This window comes from Eschrichtius robustus, chromosome 15, assembly GCF_028021215.1.
Source record: "Eschrichtius robustus isolate mEscRob2 chromosome 15, mEscRob2.pri, whole genome shotgun sequence".
Lineage (NCBI taxonomy): Eukaryota > Metazoa > Chordata > Mammalia > Artiodactyla > Eschrichtiidae > Eschrichtius > Eschrichtius robustus.
The window spans coordinates 52631644-52649888 of NC_090838.1; the positions used below are offsets into that span (position 1 = coordinate 52631644).

The 18245-nt window shown below is 35.1% G+C and overlaps 1 protein-coding gene across 3 annotated transcripts in view; it reads right to left on the reverse strand.

Moving 5' to 3' along the window:
- Positions 1 to 13779: 13779 nt before the first annotated feature.
- The window catches only part of XPO1 (exportin 1), a 43128-nt gene continuing 38662 nt past the window's right edge, over positions 13780 to 18245 (reverse strand). For all 3 annotated transcript variants that reach the window (XM_068564495.1, XM_068564494.1, XM_068564496.1), the window contains 6 exons: positions 17864 to 18058; positions 17011 to 17179; positions 16203 to 16337; positions 15964 to 16123; positions 15781 to 15877; positions 13780 to 14762 (listed from right to left, as the gene is read on the reverse strand). In XM_068564495.1, the coding sequence (XP_068420596.1) occupies positions 14616 to 14762; positions 15781 to 15877; positions 15964 to 16123; positions 16203 to 16337; positions 17011 to 17179; positions 17864 to 18058 (903 nt within the window). In that variant the 3' untranslated portion in view covers positions 13780 to 14615. The remainder of the gene's footprint in view (positions 14763 to 15780; positions 15878 to 15963; positions 16124 to 16202; positions 16338 to 17010; positions 17180 to 17863; positions 18059 to 18245) is intronic.

An 18245-nucleotide genomic window follows, 5' to 3' on the forward strand; every position in this document is an offset into this window, starting at 1 on the left:
GTATCTCTGGTGTTAGGTAGGGCCCTAGATATTTTACTCATCATTGCAACTGCAGTATCTAACAGGACCTAGCACATAAGTAGACTTAGCATTTGTAGAACTGAAAAACATTCACTCGCCAAGCATTTACCTGAACTTTACCTCCAGGGGCTCATAATGTTGCTACGGCGGTCTGGCTACAACCACAAGACCACCAACCCACTTTTGGGTTGTAGAGAATGACAGCAACTTGCAGTCCATTAGAGAAGTTTAGAAGAAACAGGACATTGTGAATTCACTTTTGATGTGTGCACTCTATTAGATATTCAACTGATTAGAAAGATCCTTACCAAACTGAAATAATAGCAAAGAAGCATATGAAAGATGAAAATGCACTATTTGAAAATAATTTATCTTTGCAACCAAGTCAACTGGAAAACACTAAATGAAAGGAAGGTAATCTGTATTCTTTATCGGACTTACCTTCTGTCCTTGAAAATTCTCAAAACATTCCGGCCAACAAAACACTTTTTTAAAAAAAGAGAGAAACAGGAATTCTCATAAATTGCTTGTGAAGGAAAAAAAAGAAAAAAATGCGATATTTATGAAAGTCAGGAATGATATTCAAAATTAATAAATTTAATTAAATCATATTCCTTTTTACTCCTTAAATAAACTAAAACTACATATATTATAGACACTACCAAGTTAGGGCACAATCATGAAATTGTTCTTATAACTACCAAGTCTTTGGTTGATTTTTAGAAATTGTTGGTGTTACCTTTTATTTGATACAACTGTCACTTAGCTAACTAAATGCAGCCCTGCGGTGATTTAACAGAGGGAATTGTCAGACTCTTCCAATGACTTCCCCATTAAACTGAGAGTCAGTAGATGTATTCAAAAAGTTGAGAATTTATATCTCAGCTTCTGCTGAACTACACTAAAAATTACTTTGAAAAATTTCTGACTTTTATAATACTGAAATTTGTGTATGTTTAATATCTCTACTATCAACTAAATCATATATTTATTGGAATCCCATAGCTAATTACCTAGTTTAATAATATTAATTTTTATTCAGCTTCAATCCACAGAACATCTAATTATAATCTGGCCAAGATTTAGGATTCAATGTTGAAAGAACTTGAAAGTTCATTGTATTTTTTTACTTCACTTTAATGATCAAAAAATAAACACATATTCATATAATTTAATTATTCTTTTAGAATCGAATCTTCATTTTGTCTTTTGCTTTTTAAAAATTTCATTTATTTATTTTTTGGCTGCATTGGGTTTTTGTTGCTGCACACAGGCTTTCTCTAGTTGTGGCGAGCTACACTTTGTTGGGGTGCATGTGCTTCTCATTGTGGTGGCTTCTCTTGTTGTGGAGCACGGGCTCTCGGCACATGGGCTTCAATAGTTGTGGCATGCGGGCTCAGCAGTTGTGGCTCGTGGGCTCAAGAGCACAGGCTCAGTAGTTGTGGTGCACAGGCTTAGTTGCTCTGCAGCATGTGGGATCTTCCCAGACGAGGGCTTGAACCCGTGTCCCCTGCATTGGTAGGTGGATTCTTAAACCATTGTGCCACCAGGGAAGTCCCCTACATTTTGTTTTGTTTTATATTTCATATTTCTTCATTTCTATATCTTTCATTTGTCTTTCATAGTTTCCTTACTTTAGTTTTATATATTTAATCATTTTAATCAATTATGAATTAATCTATCATCTTTAATAACTGAAACTGGCTTCTTGTAAAGCCAAAAAAAAAATGACATCTGTTAGAATACTGTTTATTAAAACCGAATCTTTAAAGAAAATTTTACTTTCCAAAGGCTTACTCAAGTTTCATAATTCCTTTTTTTCTTTTTTTGGCTGCACTGCCCGGCTTGTGGGATTTTAGTTCCTGGACCAGGGATTGAACCAGGGCCCTCGGCAGTGAGAACTTGGAGTCCTAACCACTGGACCACCAGGGAATTCCCCATAACTTCTGTTAAACTAAATATATGAGGCTTGATTCAATTTCTAAACTGCTTTTTCAGCTCTTGCATCACAGGCTGCCCACGGAAATCCAAATATTCTTCCAATTATTATTATTTCAATTCCCTACCTTTCAACCACATAATTTGATTTTTTTTGATTTGTGATAGAAAAATCAAACTTACCCAACACTATTTAAAGTGATTTATTTGATTTACATTTTTAAATCACGTTATCCAGAGATAGTTGAATACAGTCAATTTATGCTGAATTCAAATATCCAGAAAATTGCAAATCAAAACTATAATGAGGGGCTTCCCTGGTGGCACAGTGGTTGAGAATCTGCCTGCCAATGCAGGGGGCATGGGTTCGAGCCCTGGTCTGGGAAGATCCCACATGCCGCGGAGCGACTAGGCCCGTGAGCCACAACTACTGAGCCTGCGCGTCTGGAGCCTGTGCTCCGCAGCAAGAGAGGCCGCGATAGTGAGAGGCCTGCGCACCGCGATGAAGAGTGGCCCCCGCTTGCCACAACTGGAGAAAGCCCTCGCACAGAAACGAAGACCCAACACAGCCATAAATAAAATAAATAAATAAAATTAGAAAAAAGAAAATGCTCCCTATTTCACTTACAAAATTGATTTAAAAAAAAAAAAAAAAGGGTACAAATGAACTTACTTACCAAACAGAAGTAGAGTCATGGATGTAGAAAACAAGCTTATGGTTACCAGGGGATAAGGTGGGAGGGATAAACTGGGAGATTGGGATTGACATATACAGACTACTATATATAAAATAGATAACTAATAAGAACCTGCTATATAGCACAGGGAACTCTACTCAATAGTCTATAATGGCCTATATGGGAAAAGAATCTAAAAAAAAAAAAAAAAGAGTGGATATATGTATATGTATAACTGATTCACTTTGCTGTACACCTGAAACATACACAACATTGTAAATCAACTATACTCCAATAAAAATTAAAAAAAAATAATCTGGAAAACTTTCTAAACTTTTGGCTGAAAGTCCAGATTTTCTTTCTAACCCTCACTCAGTCTGTACAAAATTCAATTTGAATTTTATGTAAGATTTCTTATTGAACCCATTTTTAATATATTAATAATAAATTTGATCTATTATTTCAGATGATTCTATCATCTCCATAAGATCAATAAAAACCACTAACTTATCTTTGGAGCTTTGAAGCTCAATAAGTAAATAATTTAAAATTACTTTTCTCTATTTGTTTTAAGTAAATTATTACAATACTTTTATATAAAACACCTGAAATCTCATCAATAATGATGAAATGTTACCAGTTTGATGTATGTTTTCCTAAAAGTTTTCACATTTCAGTAGATGTATGTTTTGCAAAAAGCAGAACCATTAATCTAGATCATAATAATATATTATATATGTGTGCTGCTTTTTGGAAGTCTTTTAAAATATTTTATATCTGAAACTGTTCAGTTTCAATTATTTTAACTATAGAGTTAAAATCAGTTGATGGCTATGTTATATATGTCTAAATATATTTTACATAATATATATAATATAAATATATACAATTTTTCTTGCTTTTATCAACATCTTGATTTTTAAAAACCTTGGGAGTCATCATTTCTAATGGTTTATTGTACATACAGACTGCATGCTCAGAAACATGCTATTATATTTTAACTGCTACCATATTTTTAAACTAAGGTATAATTAACATAAAAAAATACACATATTAGGTCTTCATTTTGATGAGTATTGAAAGATGTATAATACCCATATAATCACTTTCTATTATCTCACATTAGTTTTGCTTTTTCATGAATTTTATTAAAATGCAATTGTACGTATATACTCCTTTGTGTCTGGCTTCTTTCATCTACATAATGCTTTTGAGATGTATCCACTTTGTTGCATGTATAACTAGTATTTTTTCTTTTTTTACTGCTGAATAATAACATGATATTATTTTAATTAAAAAAAATTTCCCCACTGATAATTGCAATTGTTAAAACTCATCAGCTATAAGAGAATTGTGATTTAGATGGAATATGTGGTTATTAGCACTTTCAAACCTTTAATAATACTACATTTAACTATTTTAAATTGTATCTACATTTATGTAACCTGCAATAATAAGCCACCCATATATATTGTTGAAATAATAAAGCTGTTTTTTCATTCTGGAAATATAACTAATTGCTTTATTATTGTGCCAATTCTTCTACAGTATCAAAAGACATTCTGGACTGTTCTTATTTTATACAGTGTTTCAAGTTCAGGCTACAATTCATCACTAGTACTACCTCCCTTTTGTCCTCCAGCAGATTCAGCAGATTCAACTTTATATTTTAAAAGACTGTTAGGAAACTTTTCCAACTTTGCTGTCTTTTAATCCTGGGTGTTTGTTTTTAATATTTTGTTATGAAGTACCCAATGTATAAATATCAAAAACTGCAATAAAAATAAAACTAGAGTAAAAACTTTATTTAGGAGTAGTAGCAACTACATAAAGGATAAGGATAAACAGAGATCCTTCTAAAGGGCAGGTTTCCTGTTGTGAAATGAACTGAACTGGTAGAAATGCTGCAAATGTTTCTCAGATGTCACTATGTCAGGAGACCCATTTATCAATGATCATCATGGTATCTTAGAATGACTAGCTTGAACTAATGCATTTTAGTAGAATTTAAATAATTTTTTCACATAGCAGCAACTAAGGCCATATTTCAGCCCATATCTAAATCCATTAAAGTTACAAACACACAAACCCATTGGTCCAGCTATTTTGCTGCTAGAAATTTATCATTTGTATATACTCACACATGTATAAGTTTCTCCAGAGTATTAGCAAGAAATTAGCACTTACTTCTGGATCGAACATTGTTCTAAATGCTTTATATATATTAACTCATTTAATCCTCATAACCTAATGTGGTTGGTATGATTCCCATTTTACAGATGGGTACTTTATGGGTAGGTATTATTCCCATTTTATAGATAAGGAAATTGAGGTTCGGAGAAGTCACACAGCTAGTAAGTGCTGGAGCTGGAATTCAAACCCAGGCAGTACAGCTCCAGACTCCTTTAATCTCTACATGATATTGTACTATGTTCATCATAGTACTATATGGTTAAATTAATTATGGTATATTCATCTAATGGAATATAATGCAGCCATAATAAAGAGGAAGCTCTTTATATACTGATATGGGACAACAGGCAAGATATGTGACTCACTAGGTGAGAAAGCCCAGTGTGCAATAAGCTATTGTTTGTGTAAAAACTATATCTAATTAGAGACCTGAAATTATATACAAAATTTGTAGTATATATGCATTTGTCTGAAATTTCATTACATTTCCCCCCAAAATGGTTAAGCCCCTCCAGGCTAAGAAAGAACATTTAGGCTTAATATAAATTGTATATACACTATGATTATATCTATGTATAAAAACATGAACAAGAAAAGACTGAAATAAATGCAGTAAAATAACAGCATCTTACACGAAAACACTAAAATTCCAGATGGGCCAACGATTTAAATGATTACAAACGTGGAATCTAAAAAGCAAAACAAGCAAGCATAAAACAGAAACAGACTCATAGATACAGAGAACTCTGGGTGGTTGCCAGAGAGGAGGGGTTAGGGGTGGGATGAAATAGGTGAAGGGGATTAAGAGGTACAATCCTCCTGTTACAAAATAAATAAGCTACTAGGATGTAATATATAGCATAAGGAGTATAGTCAATAATATTGTAATAACTTTGTATGGGGACAGATGGTTACTAGACTTATGATGGTAATCATTTCATAATGTATGCCAATGTCAAATCACTATTTTGTGTAATTTGTCTTTTTACTCTATTCTGGGGAGATTTCCTCAACTTATCCTTCAACTCAAAGAATAGCAGAAATAAACAACCTAACTTGCAAAAGTTCCTTTTTGTTCTCTAAATTTACCTTTAATATATTATTCTCTTCTTATTTCTTGGTTGCTATAACGTATCTTAACTTCTCTGAGGTTACTGGTGATAGTTTGTTTACTTTTCTTGCCTGTGCATGGTCTCTGTTTTCTTCGAGTTTTTTTTTTTTTTTTCTGTTCGTTTTCTGTTTTATCTTTCATATTGAGGCTGCCTTCAGATGCCTGATAATCCTTAGTTGTCCATTCATACTTAAAGTGAGAGAATAAAAAAATTAACTGGAAGGCTATGCCCATGAGTGGGGCTCATCTACTGTGACCTTCATTGTAGAGAAGTCCAACTGGAACTTCTGCCAGTACCTTTGGTTCCTTCCTTCGTAGCTGGACAGATTCCCAGAGGAGGTCCTTGCAGTCTCCTGCCAGAAGCCTGAGGGTCTAGCTACTAGTTTTCCTGGGAACCAAGAAGGGAAAGAAGGCTCGAGGAATCACAGCATCTAGGATGCACAGGTTCATTTAATTTTTCTGTTTTCAGAATAGTAACCCCATCCTCAAAGTAACTGTGGGACTAAAGGAAAACAAGTAAGTACAAAATGGTGCAAATAGGGGTGGATCTAGGTTCTGTGTTATCCAAAAGCTTACACAATTAGGGGGGACTGCGTCAAGAAAAATACAAAACTGCAAATATAAAATTATGTACAAAAGTGAATACTGAGAGTGAGAACAGAAATCATAATAATCACAAATTTCAAAAACTGACAAATACTGCAAATGTCACACATAGCTAAGGGCTTTGGAAGGAGCTCCTGCAAAACAGGGGCCCTGAAGTCTAAACTTCATGAACTTCATGTTAAATTTTCCTCTAAGTGCGAGGCAAACTTGAAAAGGTAACAGGTATGGCCTGAATCATGCTGGATGTTGAAGACCAGAAGTCTTCACATTGGACTACTTGCTTCTTTTATGTACACAAATGTTTGTCACGGGGTACTCTTTAAGTACCTTTAAGGGAATCAACTTCAGTACGAACTTTGTTAACAGTGATTTGCCCCAAAATGTTTCAGCCATTTGCCAGTTTAACTCTTCACTTCCCTTTCAAATATCCTATCTCCCACTTTACAAAAAAAAGTCATACCTCTCATTCATTTATTGCCTCACAATGTGAAAATTCCAAGGGACAATTCCAGAAGGCATAGCTCCTAAGTTCCTTGTGGGCAAAGCAAAGAGCGTTTTGGAAGAGGGGGTCTGTAGCTTTATGATGCTGGTAACAAGCTCTTGGTAAGATTTTTTTGTCCTGTCATCTCTGTCTTTGTCTCTGTCTCTCTCTTCCCCTTCTTAGAATTCAAAAGTGAGAAGCAAGAAAGTTGTCAGAGGAATACATGTTTTTTTGAAATTTGAATGCATGATTATTGGAATTTTTTTAAAAAGCCTTTTTCTAAGAATCAGTGAGGAGAAATAGTATTTTTCAAACTTATAGCTTTCAGCTTCTATTTTAGAAGTTTCATGAAAAACAATATGCTTTCACAGAACCACAGCTGGACTATGCTGTGTTTGAATGCATACTTTTCAAGATTATTCTGAAACTCTTATCTCCAAAATTCCATAGATATTCTGAAACGAGTCACCTTAATGGAGTAGATGACCAGCAATCCAGGCACATTCTCACACTTATTTTGCAAAGGCAGCCTGAGAAATTTATAGCATAGTTCAGACTTGCCAAAATCTATGAATCTTTCCTGAGGTTGTGTCTTTATTAAGTAACTCTGTAGCTATTCAAAGATTATGATTCCATTGAATCCAGGAAAATTCATTAATATTAATCATCTATATATTTTGTGATGACTGAATTCAGAAAAATTCTGGAAGCTCTTTTAACTAACTAATATAAGCTTCACACAGCTGCTTCATGGAGACAAAATGACAAAACAAAACGGCATCAGAAGTCACCCTGAAGAACTAAGGTCGAAGCAAACACAACAACAAATTAGTGCATTAGTTTACAACTTGGGTGAATATTAACAGGTACAATTTATGAATTAACACTATTTCCTACCCTAGATATGTGTTATAACTTCATACAGTTATATAAACAAAATTTATTTTAAATTAATACAAGCTTTGGAGTTAGAGCTTGAATTGCTGAGAGGTAAAAAATGAACGCTGTTTTTTTTTTTTTTTTTTTAATTGTTTCTAAAAGAGTCCTCTCTTCTTTACCTTGGCGGTCAGAAAGCAGAGATTTTAAATTAAGAGACAAGCAGAGGGGCTTCCCTGGTGGCGCAGTGGTTGAGAATCTGCCTGCCAATGCAGGGAACACGGGTTCGAGCCCTGGTCTGGGAAGATCCCACATGCCGCAGAGCAACTAGGCCCGTGAGCCACAACTACTGAGCCTGTGCGACTGGAGCCTGTGCTCCGCAACAAGAGAGGCCGCGATAATGAGAGGGCCCCGCACCGCGATGAAGAGTGGCCCCCACTTGCCGCAACTAGAGAAAGCCCTCGCACAGAAACGAAGACCCAACACAGCCAGAAATAAATAAATAAATAAATAAAAATTTAAAATAATAGACATACATTTAAAAAAAAAAAAGTGGGAATTAAAAAAAAAAAGAGACAAGCAGAGCCTAGTCCAGCACAAGAAATTTAACTAGTCAGCTAAGACTCTGTGGAGCACAAAATGCATAATTATGGGGAAGTGTAATTTATTGCACATCACCTCATGGAACAAAGATTACTGACCAAAAAGGGGAGCAATCTAGCTTACTAAAATCTATCAGAATGATTTTTTAAAAAAATATTTATTTATTTGGCTGTGCCAGGTCAGCACACGGATCTTCATTGCTGCGTGAGGGATCTTCGTTGCAGCATGCAGAATCTTAGTTGCAGCATGTGGGATCTAGTTCCCTGACCAGAGATTGAACCCGGGCCCCTGCATTGGGAGTGTGGAGTCTTAGCCACTGGACCACCAGGGAAGTCCCATATCAGGAAGATTTTTTTGTGTGTGGCTATGCATGGATAAATCTAAGCAACTGTTATGTGGTCTTTTCTATTTTTAACGCTGTAGCCTCCTGACAGCTCACTTGTGAATTAGCTGCAATCACCTTCAGAAGCAGAAATTTTTCTTCCTATAGACTAACATAGACTAACTGGTTAATTATTTCTGCCAGTTAACACACTATTTGTAATGCTTAAGGGAACCTAAAGGGCAGGTTCATCAACTTCAAAGCTCAGGACATTGGTTCTACCTTTTTATTTATTTATTTTTATTTTATTTATTTTTGGCTGTGTTGGGTCTTCGCTGCTGCACGCAGCCTTTCTCTAGTTGTGGTGCACGGGCTTCTCTTTGCGGTGGCTTCTCTTACCAAGGAGCACTGGCTCTAGGTGCATGGGCTTCAGTAGTTGTGGCTCGCGGGCTTAGTTGCTCTGCGGCATGTGGGATATTCCCGGACCAGGGATCCAACCCGTGTCCCCTGCAGTGGCAGGCGGATTCTTAACCATTGCGCCACCAGAGAAGTCTCGGTTCTACCTTTTTAAATGTCTGTGAAGACCCAGATTTGAGGTTGACTCAGGAATAAAAGGATTTCTTGTGGACCATTACCAATAGTCTGAACAAGGTGTAAAGTACATCACTACTTTCTGTGCCTAAGAGTCGGATGAATCATAAAAAAGGTAAAATAAACTTAAGAATGGTTTGCTCTTACCTGATGGGGCATGTTGAATAAGCCTGATCTCATTTTGAATGGCTGATCTCAGGACTTTGAGATCAAAGCGTGGGAGGCCTGGAGTTTCTTTTCCTGTTACAGTTGTAGGAAAAGGACATTCTGGGTTAGGAACTTCAGTTAGGGAATCAAGTACAGAGAATTAATGTTCAGGCTGGATCTCTTACGCATGTCTTGCTGGAGCACAAAAAAGTGTATCCCAGCTTGCATGAAGCTCTGGTCTTATCCTAACAGACTAAGAGAAGAAGAGATGTAAAAAATTAAATGCAAGTTAATCTATAATAGGCTCCAAAGAAATACACGGTGAGCGGATAAAGGAAGATTTCTGAAAATGGAGAAGGTACTTCCATGTCAGGAAAGAAAAGGTCTAGTTTAGTCAGCAAACTTTGGGGAAAAGACATAATTTCCTCAGGTGTCTTGATAGAGGTGAGAGCAGTGATAGCTCACTTAGGAGTAGATCAAGAAAAGGACTCTGTAAGTTTAGATACCCATTTGTCCAAAAGACCTTTTTCACAATGGAAACAACAGGTTTCCCACACATAAACTTTCCCAGCTCTTAGACATGGCCTTTCCCCCTCAACTTCTGTATCACTTCCTTTTAGGTTTTAAAGTCTTCCTCTTGTAATGTCAGGATGTTAGTTTCAGTAGTTTCTTTTTATCTTGAAAATTGATACCACACAGCAATTAGTAACAAAGACAAGGAGTAAATGGTTTTGTCTGCCACCCTGTACAGATGGATATTTTTTTGAATTGTGTACAGTGAATGACAAAGACAGCTGCCACTGTAAGAAGAGCAATTACTTTGGCATTTTCAGTACCTCGATGCTTAAGAGATTTTACTTTCCCCATAGAGTCAACTGCCTTTTGTCCTTTACTTTCACTTAAATTTTGCTGAACTTGTGGTTAAGACTGCTATTTTCAATTCACTCTCCCCCTTCCTCATTAATAGAATGCCAATTCTATTCAGAGTAGCAACACATCCAGCTTTAAGACTGTATTTCTCAGCTTCTCTTATGGGGTGGGGCTATGGAGATGCATTCAAAAGTGTTCTGCAACTTGTTCTGAGTCTTAAAAGGGGAAGCTTTTATCTTCCCTGCTGCCTAGAATGCAGGTATAATAGCTGAAATTCCCACAGCCATATTTGACCTTGGGGTATAATCCAAGTGCTGGGGATAGAAAAAAATTCCTAAATCGCCAGAACCTTATATCATAAAGCAGCACTTCCCAAGTTCTGTATTGGTTCTCTGGATGTCACTGATATAAGCACAACAAAATAAACTATAATAAGTCACTGTTACTACCTTTCTTGTTACATGAGCAAAAAAAACCTTAAAATGTTCATTTATAAAAATATTCTTAAATACATAACCACTCTGCAAGCTAGTAAGACTTTACTCCCTAGGGCATCTAGAATAAAATTGTAAATAAAATTGTTAAGTGGACTCTAAAGGCAAGGGGGTAGGGTACGGAGGAGGGCTTTTGTCAATCGGGACAACAGACAATATAGAATATAAACTATGCTTAGATAAACATGAAAAAAGAGAAGATATTTAAAAAAACAGGTTCGCATAGTAACCAAATATTTTTCAAGTAAACAACGATCATTGAAATTAAAAACTACAAATATAAAAAGCATGAACCTGAATTGGATACCTATTTGGAAAAACATAAGCTATGAAAGACAATTCTTAGGAACTGCTGGGGAAATCTAAACATGGATGTAACTACATATATTATGGAATTACAGTTAATTTTTTAAGTTTACCCAGAATGTATCAGAGATGAAAAGCACAAAAAGCAGTAAGAAACTTTACAACGGTACTTACTGTTAACTTTACAACAGTACTTAAGTACCAAAGTACTACTTATTAATATACTTTTATGTAACTTAATAATCCATTTTGTTCTTGAGCTTCTCATCACAACACCAGAATTGGTTGACTACGTGACTTACAACTTTTTGAACCTCTTTTCCATAGACCTAAGTCTTCACACGTTACAGACTGAATTCTGCTGGAAACTTTCTGGGAGGAAAATCCAATACATACACCAGCAAATCAGACCAATTAATTTCTCAGTATTCTAATACTGTATTTTTTCCAACTCCATCCTTGCATCTGTTGGCATCAAATCATGAAACATCTGCACCCGAGTCAGTCTTTCATAGATTTGACTCAATGTGGAGTTGACAGCCTGTGAAGACTGAACTCACACTTGTTTTACTTTCTGCTTTATTTCAATTCTAAGATATCAGTTGCAAGATGTACCATTAATTTTATGTACCATCGAGAACAAGAAAACAATTTCAACTATGACAATGTGATAGTCCTTACTACAAAATACATGAACTGGTTACGGCAGCCTTTTTGAAATTTCAATGTTTCTTATGAATAAAACTGCACTGCTTGGCATTTGGTGGACAATTCTTTGCATTATAACTTATGGGCAGCTCCCCTGCTTAGGTCCCCCAAAAAACCTGGTTGCCACTTTGCAAGAAAATATGGAAGTGTGACTATCCTTCCAACAATGAGTATTTCCTCCCTTTATTATCTAGTTTATGTCCTGCTGCCTCTGCCATTTTGCATATAAGTAACATTTTATTTTGTTGCTGAGCAATCCTTTGTAACACACTTTTAAATAGCAATTAAATAAATGCTTACAAACCATTATAACTAAGTTCACACAGGGACGAGCAGGGAAATGTCAGTGGTATTGCCTCGCCACTGTAATTTTCAGGTGCCATGGATTATAAAATACACCCTGATTTCCAGACATGCTAAAATGTGAAGAAAAAAATGCATCCTACTGTTGGTTGAGATATCCTCACAACTGACTCAGGAATTAGCTTTGTGATCCCATCTTCAAAGTTCAAATGACTTGCCCAAGATTCTAATGGGTGCCTAGACCAGGATTCAGACCCACTTATGAGACAATTCTAGTTCTCTTTCACAATTTGTAACTGAGACATTGCCTTGTTCCAAGAGTTAAACAGCACTAAACCAAACGTCTCGAATGGCCAGTTTATCAGTGTGCTTTGCTGTCAAATACCTTGAGGCTGGCCTGATATGATTAACTTTCAATTAAGCAAAAAATGCCCACCCTAGATTTAATTTGCTATAGCTATCATAGTCTCATTTTGGCCAAAGCTTGGTTTCTTAAACATCCAGAACATATCAAGGTAGGCAATGGGGCTATAGGGTAAGAAAATTACATGTGACCACTGATGGAAATGATGACAGCTGTTCTAAACCAAACATGAACTTACAGCTGATTTCAAATACAGCAAACGATTTGGACTTGAAGTCTTGACTGATCCAAGAAAACCTCTTTTTAGGCAAATACCAGTGATCAAATCAAGCTTTTAACAAAGTTGAAGTTTTAAACAAAGTCCTTCAATATTCCTCTTTGAACACATTTAAAAATCTTACCATCTGTTCTAAAATATGACTATTTTATGTATGATTACATTCTACTAAAATGATGCTAGTTTTTGCCAAAGACCTATAAAGTTAGGAGTACAGCAATTATACCAAGTTGCTGATTCTCCACGAACGTGAGGCACTTCAAATGCTTAGGTTTTAGTCTAGGTTTATAGAAGGCTAATTTAATCCTCTGGAAACAGGTTCACCCAAGTTGGTTTCCTTTTTCTACTCCCTTTTCATATTTCGTAGGCACTCTACACATTTTTTCCTCTCCTCCCACCTTTCTTAAAGGGACTACTTCCAAGGGTTGTTTTACAAGAGTGCAATTAATCAAGAATATGTGCAGTAGCTTTTTGCCCCTTGGTTCTCATTAAGGCTAATTTTAAGCTTTGTTACCCCTAGCTCCTAACCAGAATAAAGAAGATGCTTTTTAACCACAAATAAAGGTAAAATGTGCACCAAGCTGTCACAGGAAGGACTTGTTTCTTGGGAACAGAAGGTATCTCAGGAGCATGTTCATTTTATACAAGTGCTGCCTTTACTTAATAACCTTAGAAATAATATTTAGAAGTCAACAGGTTTCAAACTTCATTTAAAAATGTTACCTAATACCTAAACACAAATAACTACTTTCATTAATATAGGAATAAGTTTGAGCCAATAAAGGGAAAATAAATGTAAACCAAGTTTATTTTGCTTTTTAAGTAGTGTTCTTAAAGCACTACAGCTTGGTAAACAATGTAAATTAGTATAAGTCATCTCAAAAGCCAGAGTTTTGTTTTGTTTTTTAATGAGTTGTTAAAAAGATGCAGCCTATTCTAACAGGATAAATATTTTTAACCATTTCACTTCGAGTTAATGAAGGCTCACAAATGAGCAACACTCCTCATTGAGGAAAACAAAAAGCTGTTGTCGACAAGCGACAGCACACACACACACAAACAAAAAGAACTGTGTAAAAATAACTAACTGTGTTCCCATATTTTTTGAAGTCGCTTTACAATGGGATGATATGCACATGATCCTGCTGCAAACTTGCCAAACAGACTTGTAATACATGTAGCCTAGACAAACAATTCAGTCCAAGAGGTGCTAATTTCAGACAATGCAGCACTATAATAATCCTTTTAACAACGCAATTTGTCTTACTCATTATCTTTTCTTCTAGACTGAAATACAGGCTAGAAAGAAAATGCTCCCTAATTAAAAACTGGTATTGTTTACAGGAAAAATTGTATAATTTTGCATTAGAATTTACAAGTATATGTTCAAATTGAATTTGCCTCCTCCCCCCATCCCAGCCACAAAATGGGCATGAAGTAAAATTTTTAAAAATGCCTTAATTTCCAACTTCATGCAAACTAAATAAAGATGACCAAACAAAAGCTTAAACAATGGAAGGATATTTCACAGAAAATTTCTTATACAAAAAACACATAAGAAAAAGGGCCACTAGGTGACATTTTAATTTACAAATTGGCATCATTTTGGTCGACAAATATCCAGATGCTGTTTTCATCTGCTAACAAGAGTTGCAGAGGAAAAAAAAAAAAAAAAGAAACAGAAAAAGAAAAAAAAAAAAACAAAAAACCCAGCATGACTTCTGACTTTAATCACACATTTCTTCTGGAATTTCATGTGGATTAAGGATGCCAGGGACAGACATTTGAAGTTTATGTTTCTCTTCCTGAGCCTGTCGAAGGGCTGTTTCTCTTTCTTCCAAAAAGAGATCCGATGTATCTTCACCTGCAAACTCCTGTGGAAACAGATAGTTGAAATGTCAACATACTTTAGTAAACCTCAATTCGGAAAATGACTTGCCTTTGGGAAAAAAAAAGTGTAGATAAGCACCTCCCAGTTTACACAAGCAATATAATTTATCCATCAATTATTGAGTTTAAATTATGGTATATTATTTTTATAATTCTACACAATTGAATTAAAAACCAAAGGTGTTAGTTGGGGGGAAAAAAGATTTCAAAAGAGGGATAGTATAATGCCATATACAAAATATACTCCATAAGCAATGATACCAAGAAAGACTAATGATCAAGTTTAACTATAATTGTCCTCACAGCTGTGTTTCAGACAATTTTCATCCTTTATACACTCTCTACTTTATGAATTAGTTTGTTTGTTTTTTTACTAATTTTATATTTACAGTAAAAAAAAAAAAACAAACAAAAAACAAAACCCAACAACAAAACCTTTGTATTTTGGAGGGAAAAAAACCTAAATATCTTATGTGACCAATTCTTTAACAGACATAGATAACTCATCAACTACTCATGAGTTTTATGGTACTTTTTGTATTTCTTTAAAGCATGATGATACAAGAAAAATCCCTCTTCCCATAAGTAAATGGAGCATTGTAACAGCAGTAAAAATAGGCTGGTTATCTGCTAATTATCATGTTCCCCCTAAAATGAATTCCTTACTAACAAAATGGAAAATCCCAAAAGGAACTACCAATGTGTTTCTTTCACCCATTCCACTCCTTTAAAAATACCTATGGGATTCAATCACAATGTTGCAATAGATATTCTGAAATGAATTATATTAAAAAGTTCCCCCGAACATTTCAAACCTATCTCCTCTTCCTGGCCTTCACTTTGAAAGTGTTTCTTTCTGTAATCAGTCTCAAAAGAGTAAGACTACACATATTTTAAAACCCACTCATTTTGCATTACAAAAAGTGGTCAAGTCAATTCTGGATGCAAGAATTCAATCAGTATTTAGTCAATACTTCTGCAAACTGCAAATAAAATACATACCTTTATCTGTACCAGGAAATCCCTAAGATGTTCCTTGAATGCAGGAATATCCTGATTTAAGCTGAAAAGTCCTGTCACAAAGAGCTTTACTTGAGCACTGCAAGTCAAAACACAATGATTAATTAATTGCTTTAAAAAAAAACTTAAAAATTTAAGTTTATTAAAAAGTCTATTTATACTTACTCCTGAAGATGAGGGAATGCAGACTTAAGAAGATTAGCCACATATTCCTGAATAAACATTTGGTTGTTAACCGGATTTCCAGGATTTAATGGTGTACTTATTTTTCCTTCTTCAACCAAATTAAACATATATGCAAGGATAGATGCATGCATTGTCAAACCTGTTGATAAGAAGGACATCATTAACTCCAAGATGTAATAGCAACCGGAACACATATTTTTATGGCTTTAAATTCTTACCAGCAGTATGTGAGGTGTCTGTCACAACAGAAAAGATATGCTGAAGAATATCACAAAAATAAGTTTGATAGAAACTCTGAGCTGCAGCTTCTTCTTGTGCAACATTTTGTAAGAGTGTAAAAAGTATCTGTAAGCCTAAAATACATATAATGCCAACAACGTTATTACATACTGACATTCATGATAGTGTTTCAGCTATTAAACAATTCATTCAAAGTCCATTCGCCCCTCTTCTTTTGCTAATGACAATTATTTGCCTAACTTATCTTGACTCAGTAATGGAGTTAAACTGGAATCAATGTCTGCTAACTTACAGGCTATAATCTAACCATTACCACCTTTCCAGTATTTCTGAAGGTTTAGTTGATTCTCTCCATCCACTCCAAAACCAGTGCAACTGAGTAGATTTTTCTATTACATAAAACAGTTACTATTTAAAAGGAAAACAAACCCTCCAACTATAAAGTCTTCTTGTTTTATCCTTAGTTGACCCTCGGTGCCACAGAGGAAAAGCATATGGGGAAAAGGAAACACTGGTGAGGATATGGGTGAGTGATGGTCTCCCTGCCTTGAATCTTATGCCCATCTCCCCGTAACTCAATTCTGCCTATGAACTCACTCTGGATCTGATTAAACTGTTTATAGGACTTACTCAGACCTATCTATGCAATTGATGCATTCAAACAAAACCATGACAAGTGAAGTGATACCTACTTGTCTACCACTATACACCTACCTGTAAGTGTCTGTACACGGACTGTGGGGTTGGTAGGCAAATGAATAAAGAACATCGTTTCTATGTATTTACCTGTATCTGCTACATTCCTCATAGTATGTTTGAAAGCCCAAATGATGGAATCCAAAACAAGTTTAAACTGTGCAGGTGGAATAGCCAGGAATGCTGGGAAACAATGAGAATTGACAGCCTGAAGTAGTAAGAAAAAGTTCGTTCTGTGCTCAGGATATTCCTCAAAGTCCTAAAAACAAATAGTGGGAACAAAATAAAGTTTCAATGCCTGAATTATGTTAAATGGAAGGGGGAAAGCAAGCCCTAATTCAGTATAAATGTTTGGAGTTGTTAGTGGACCCCGTAAGATGTGAAAGTCAAACTCAAAAGATAACAGAATTCACCTGCCAGGGAAGACAAAATTACTATTTATTAGACAAATGAATTACCAAAGTGAAGGAATACAAGTTCACCTTATTATAAAGAGAACTCAACAAAACCCACATAAAGACCGTCATATTTTCTATTAACTCTGAGGCTGTTATTACCACTTTTAAGTGACTTTGAGATCACTAATACAGATTAGAAAAATTGTTATCTACTGTGTAAATGTGTACACTTAAATGTACATTTTTTTCTTTTTGATTAATACATTTTCCCATTCCTTATAAGCACAGACTACACTTTAAAAAGCCAGTGACTAAAATGCAGCAAGTTTTCAATAAATGCTAGCTGCTATTTGAATAAACAATCTATCAAATTTACTTTTGTAAATTTAAAAAACAAATATTTTTCTTATCTAGAAGTTCAAATATTTAATATCAGAGCCTAAAGTTTATGCTGTACTCATAGACAGCCATCATTTATGCTTTTAAAAGTGATAAGGACATACTGCAGAACCTCCCGTTATGTAACTGAAATGCAAATCACATACCTTATTTATCATATTCAATGTGCATTCAAAAACAGCATCAAATATTTGAGGTATTTCAGCTGTTATATGTCCTCCTAACTTGTTGACAATAATAGCCATAGTACTAAGCACTTCTGGTTCTCTAGCAGCTGGGACATTTCTCTGATAATCAATGAGAACTGCATCCAACAGAGGAGGAACAAAATTTTCAGCTACCTGTTTAAAAAAAAACAAAAAAACAAAAAATCCACAACTTTTCAATTTTAATGTAGGCACTTGCTAACTCTTATTAAGCAGCTAGGTCAATGTCATCTGTAAGATTTAATCTAGGTTGATCATCTGCTGAAAACTGGAAACTCCTGTGCTTTAAAAGTTTTTGTATATTAAAACTTTACCAAGAGAA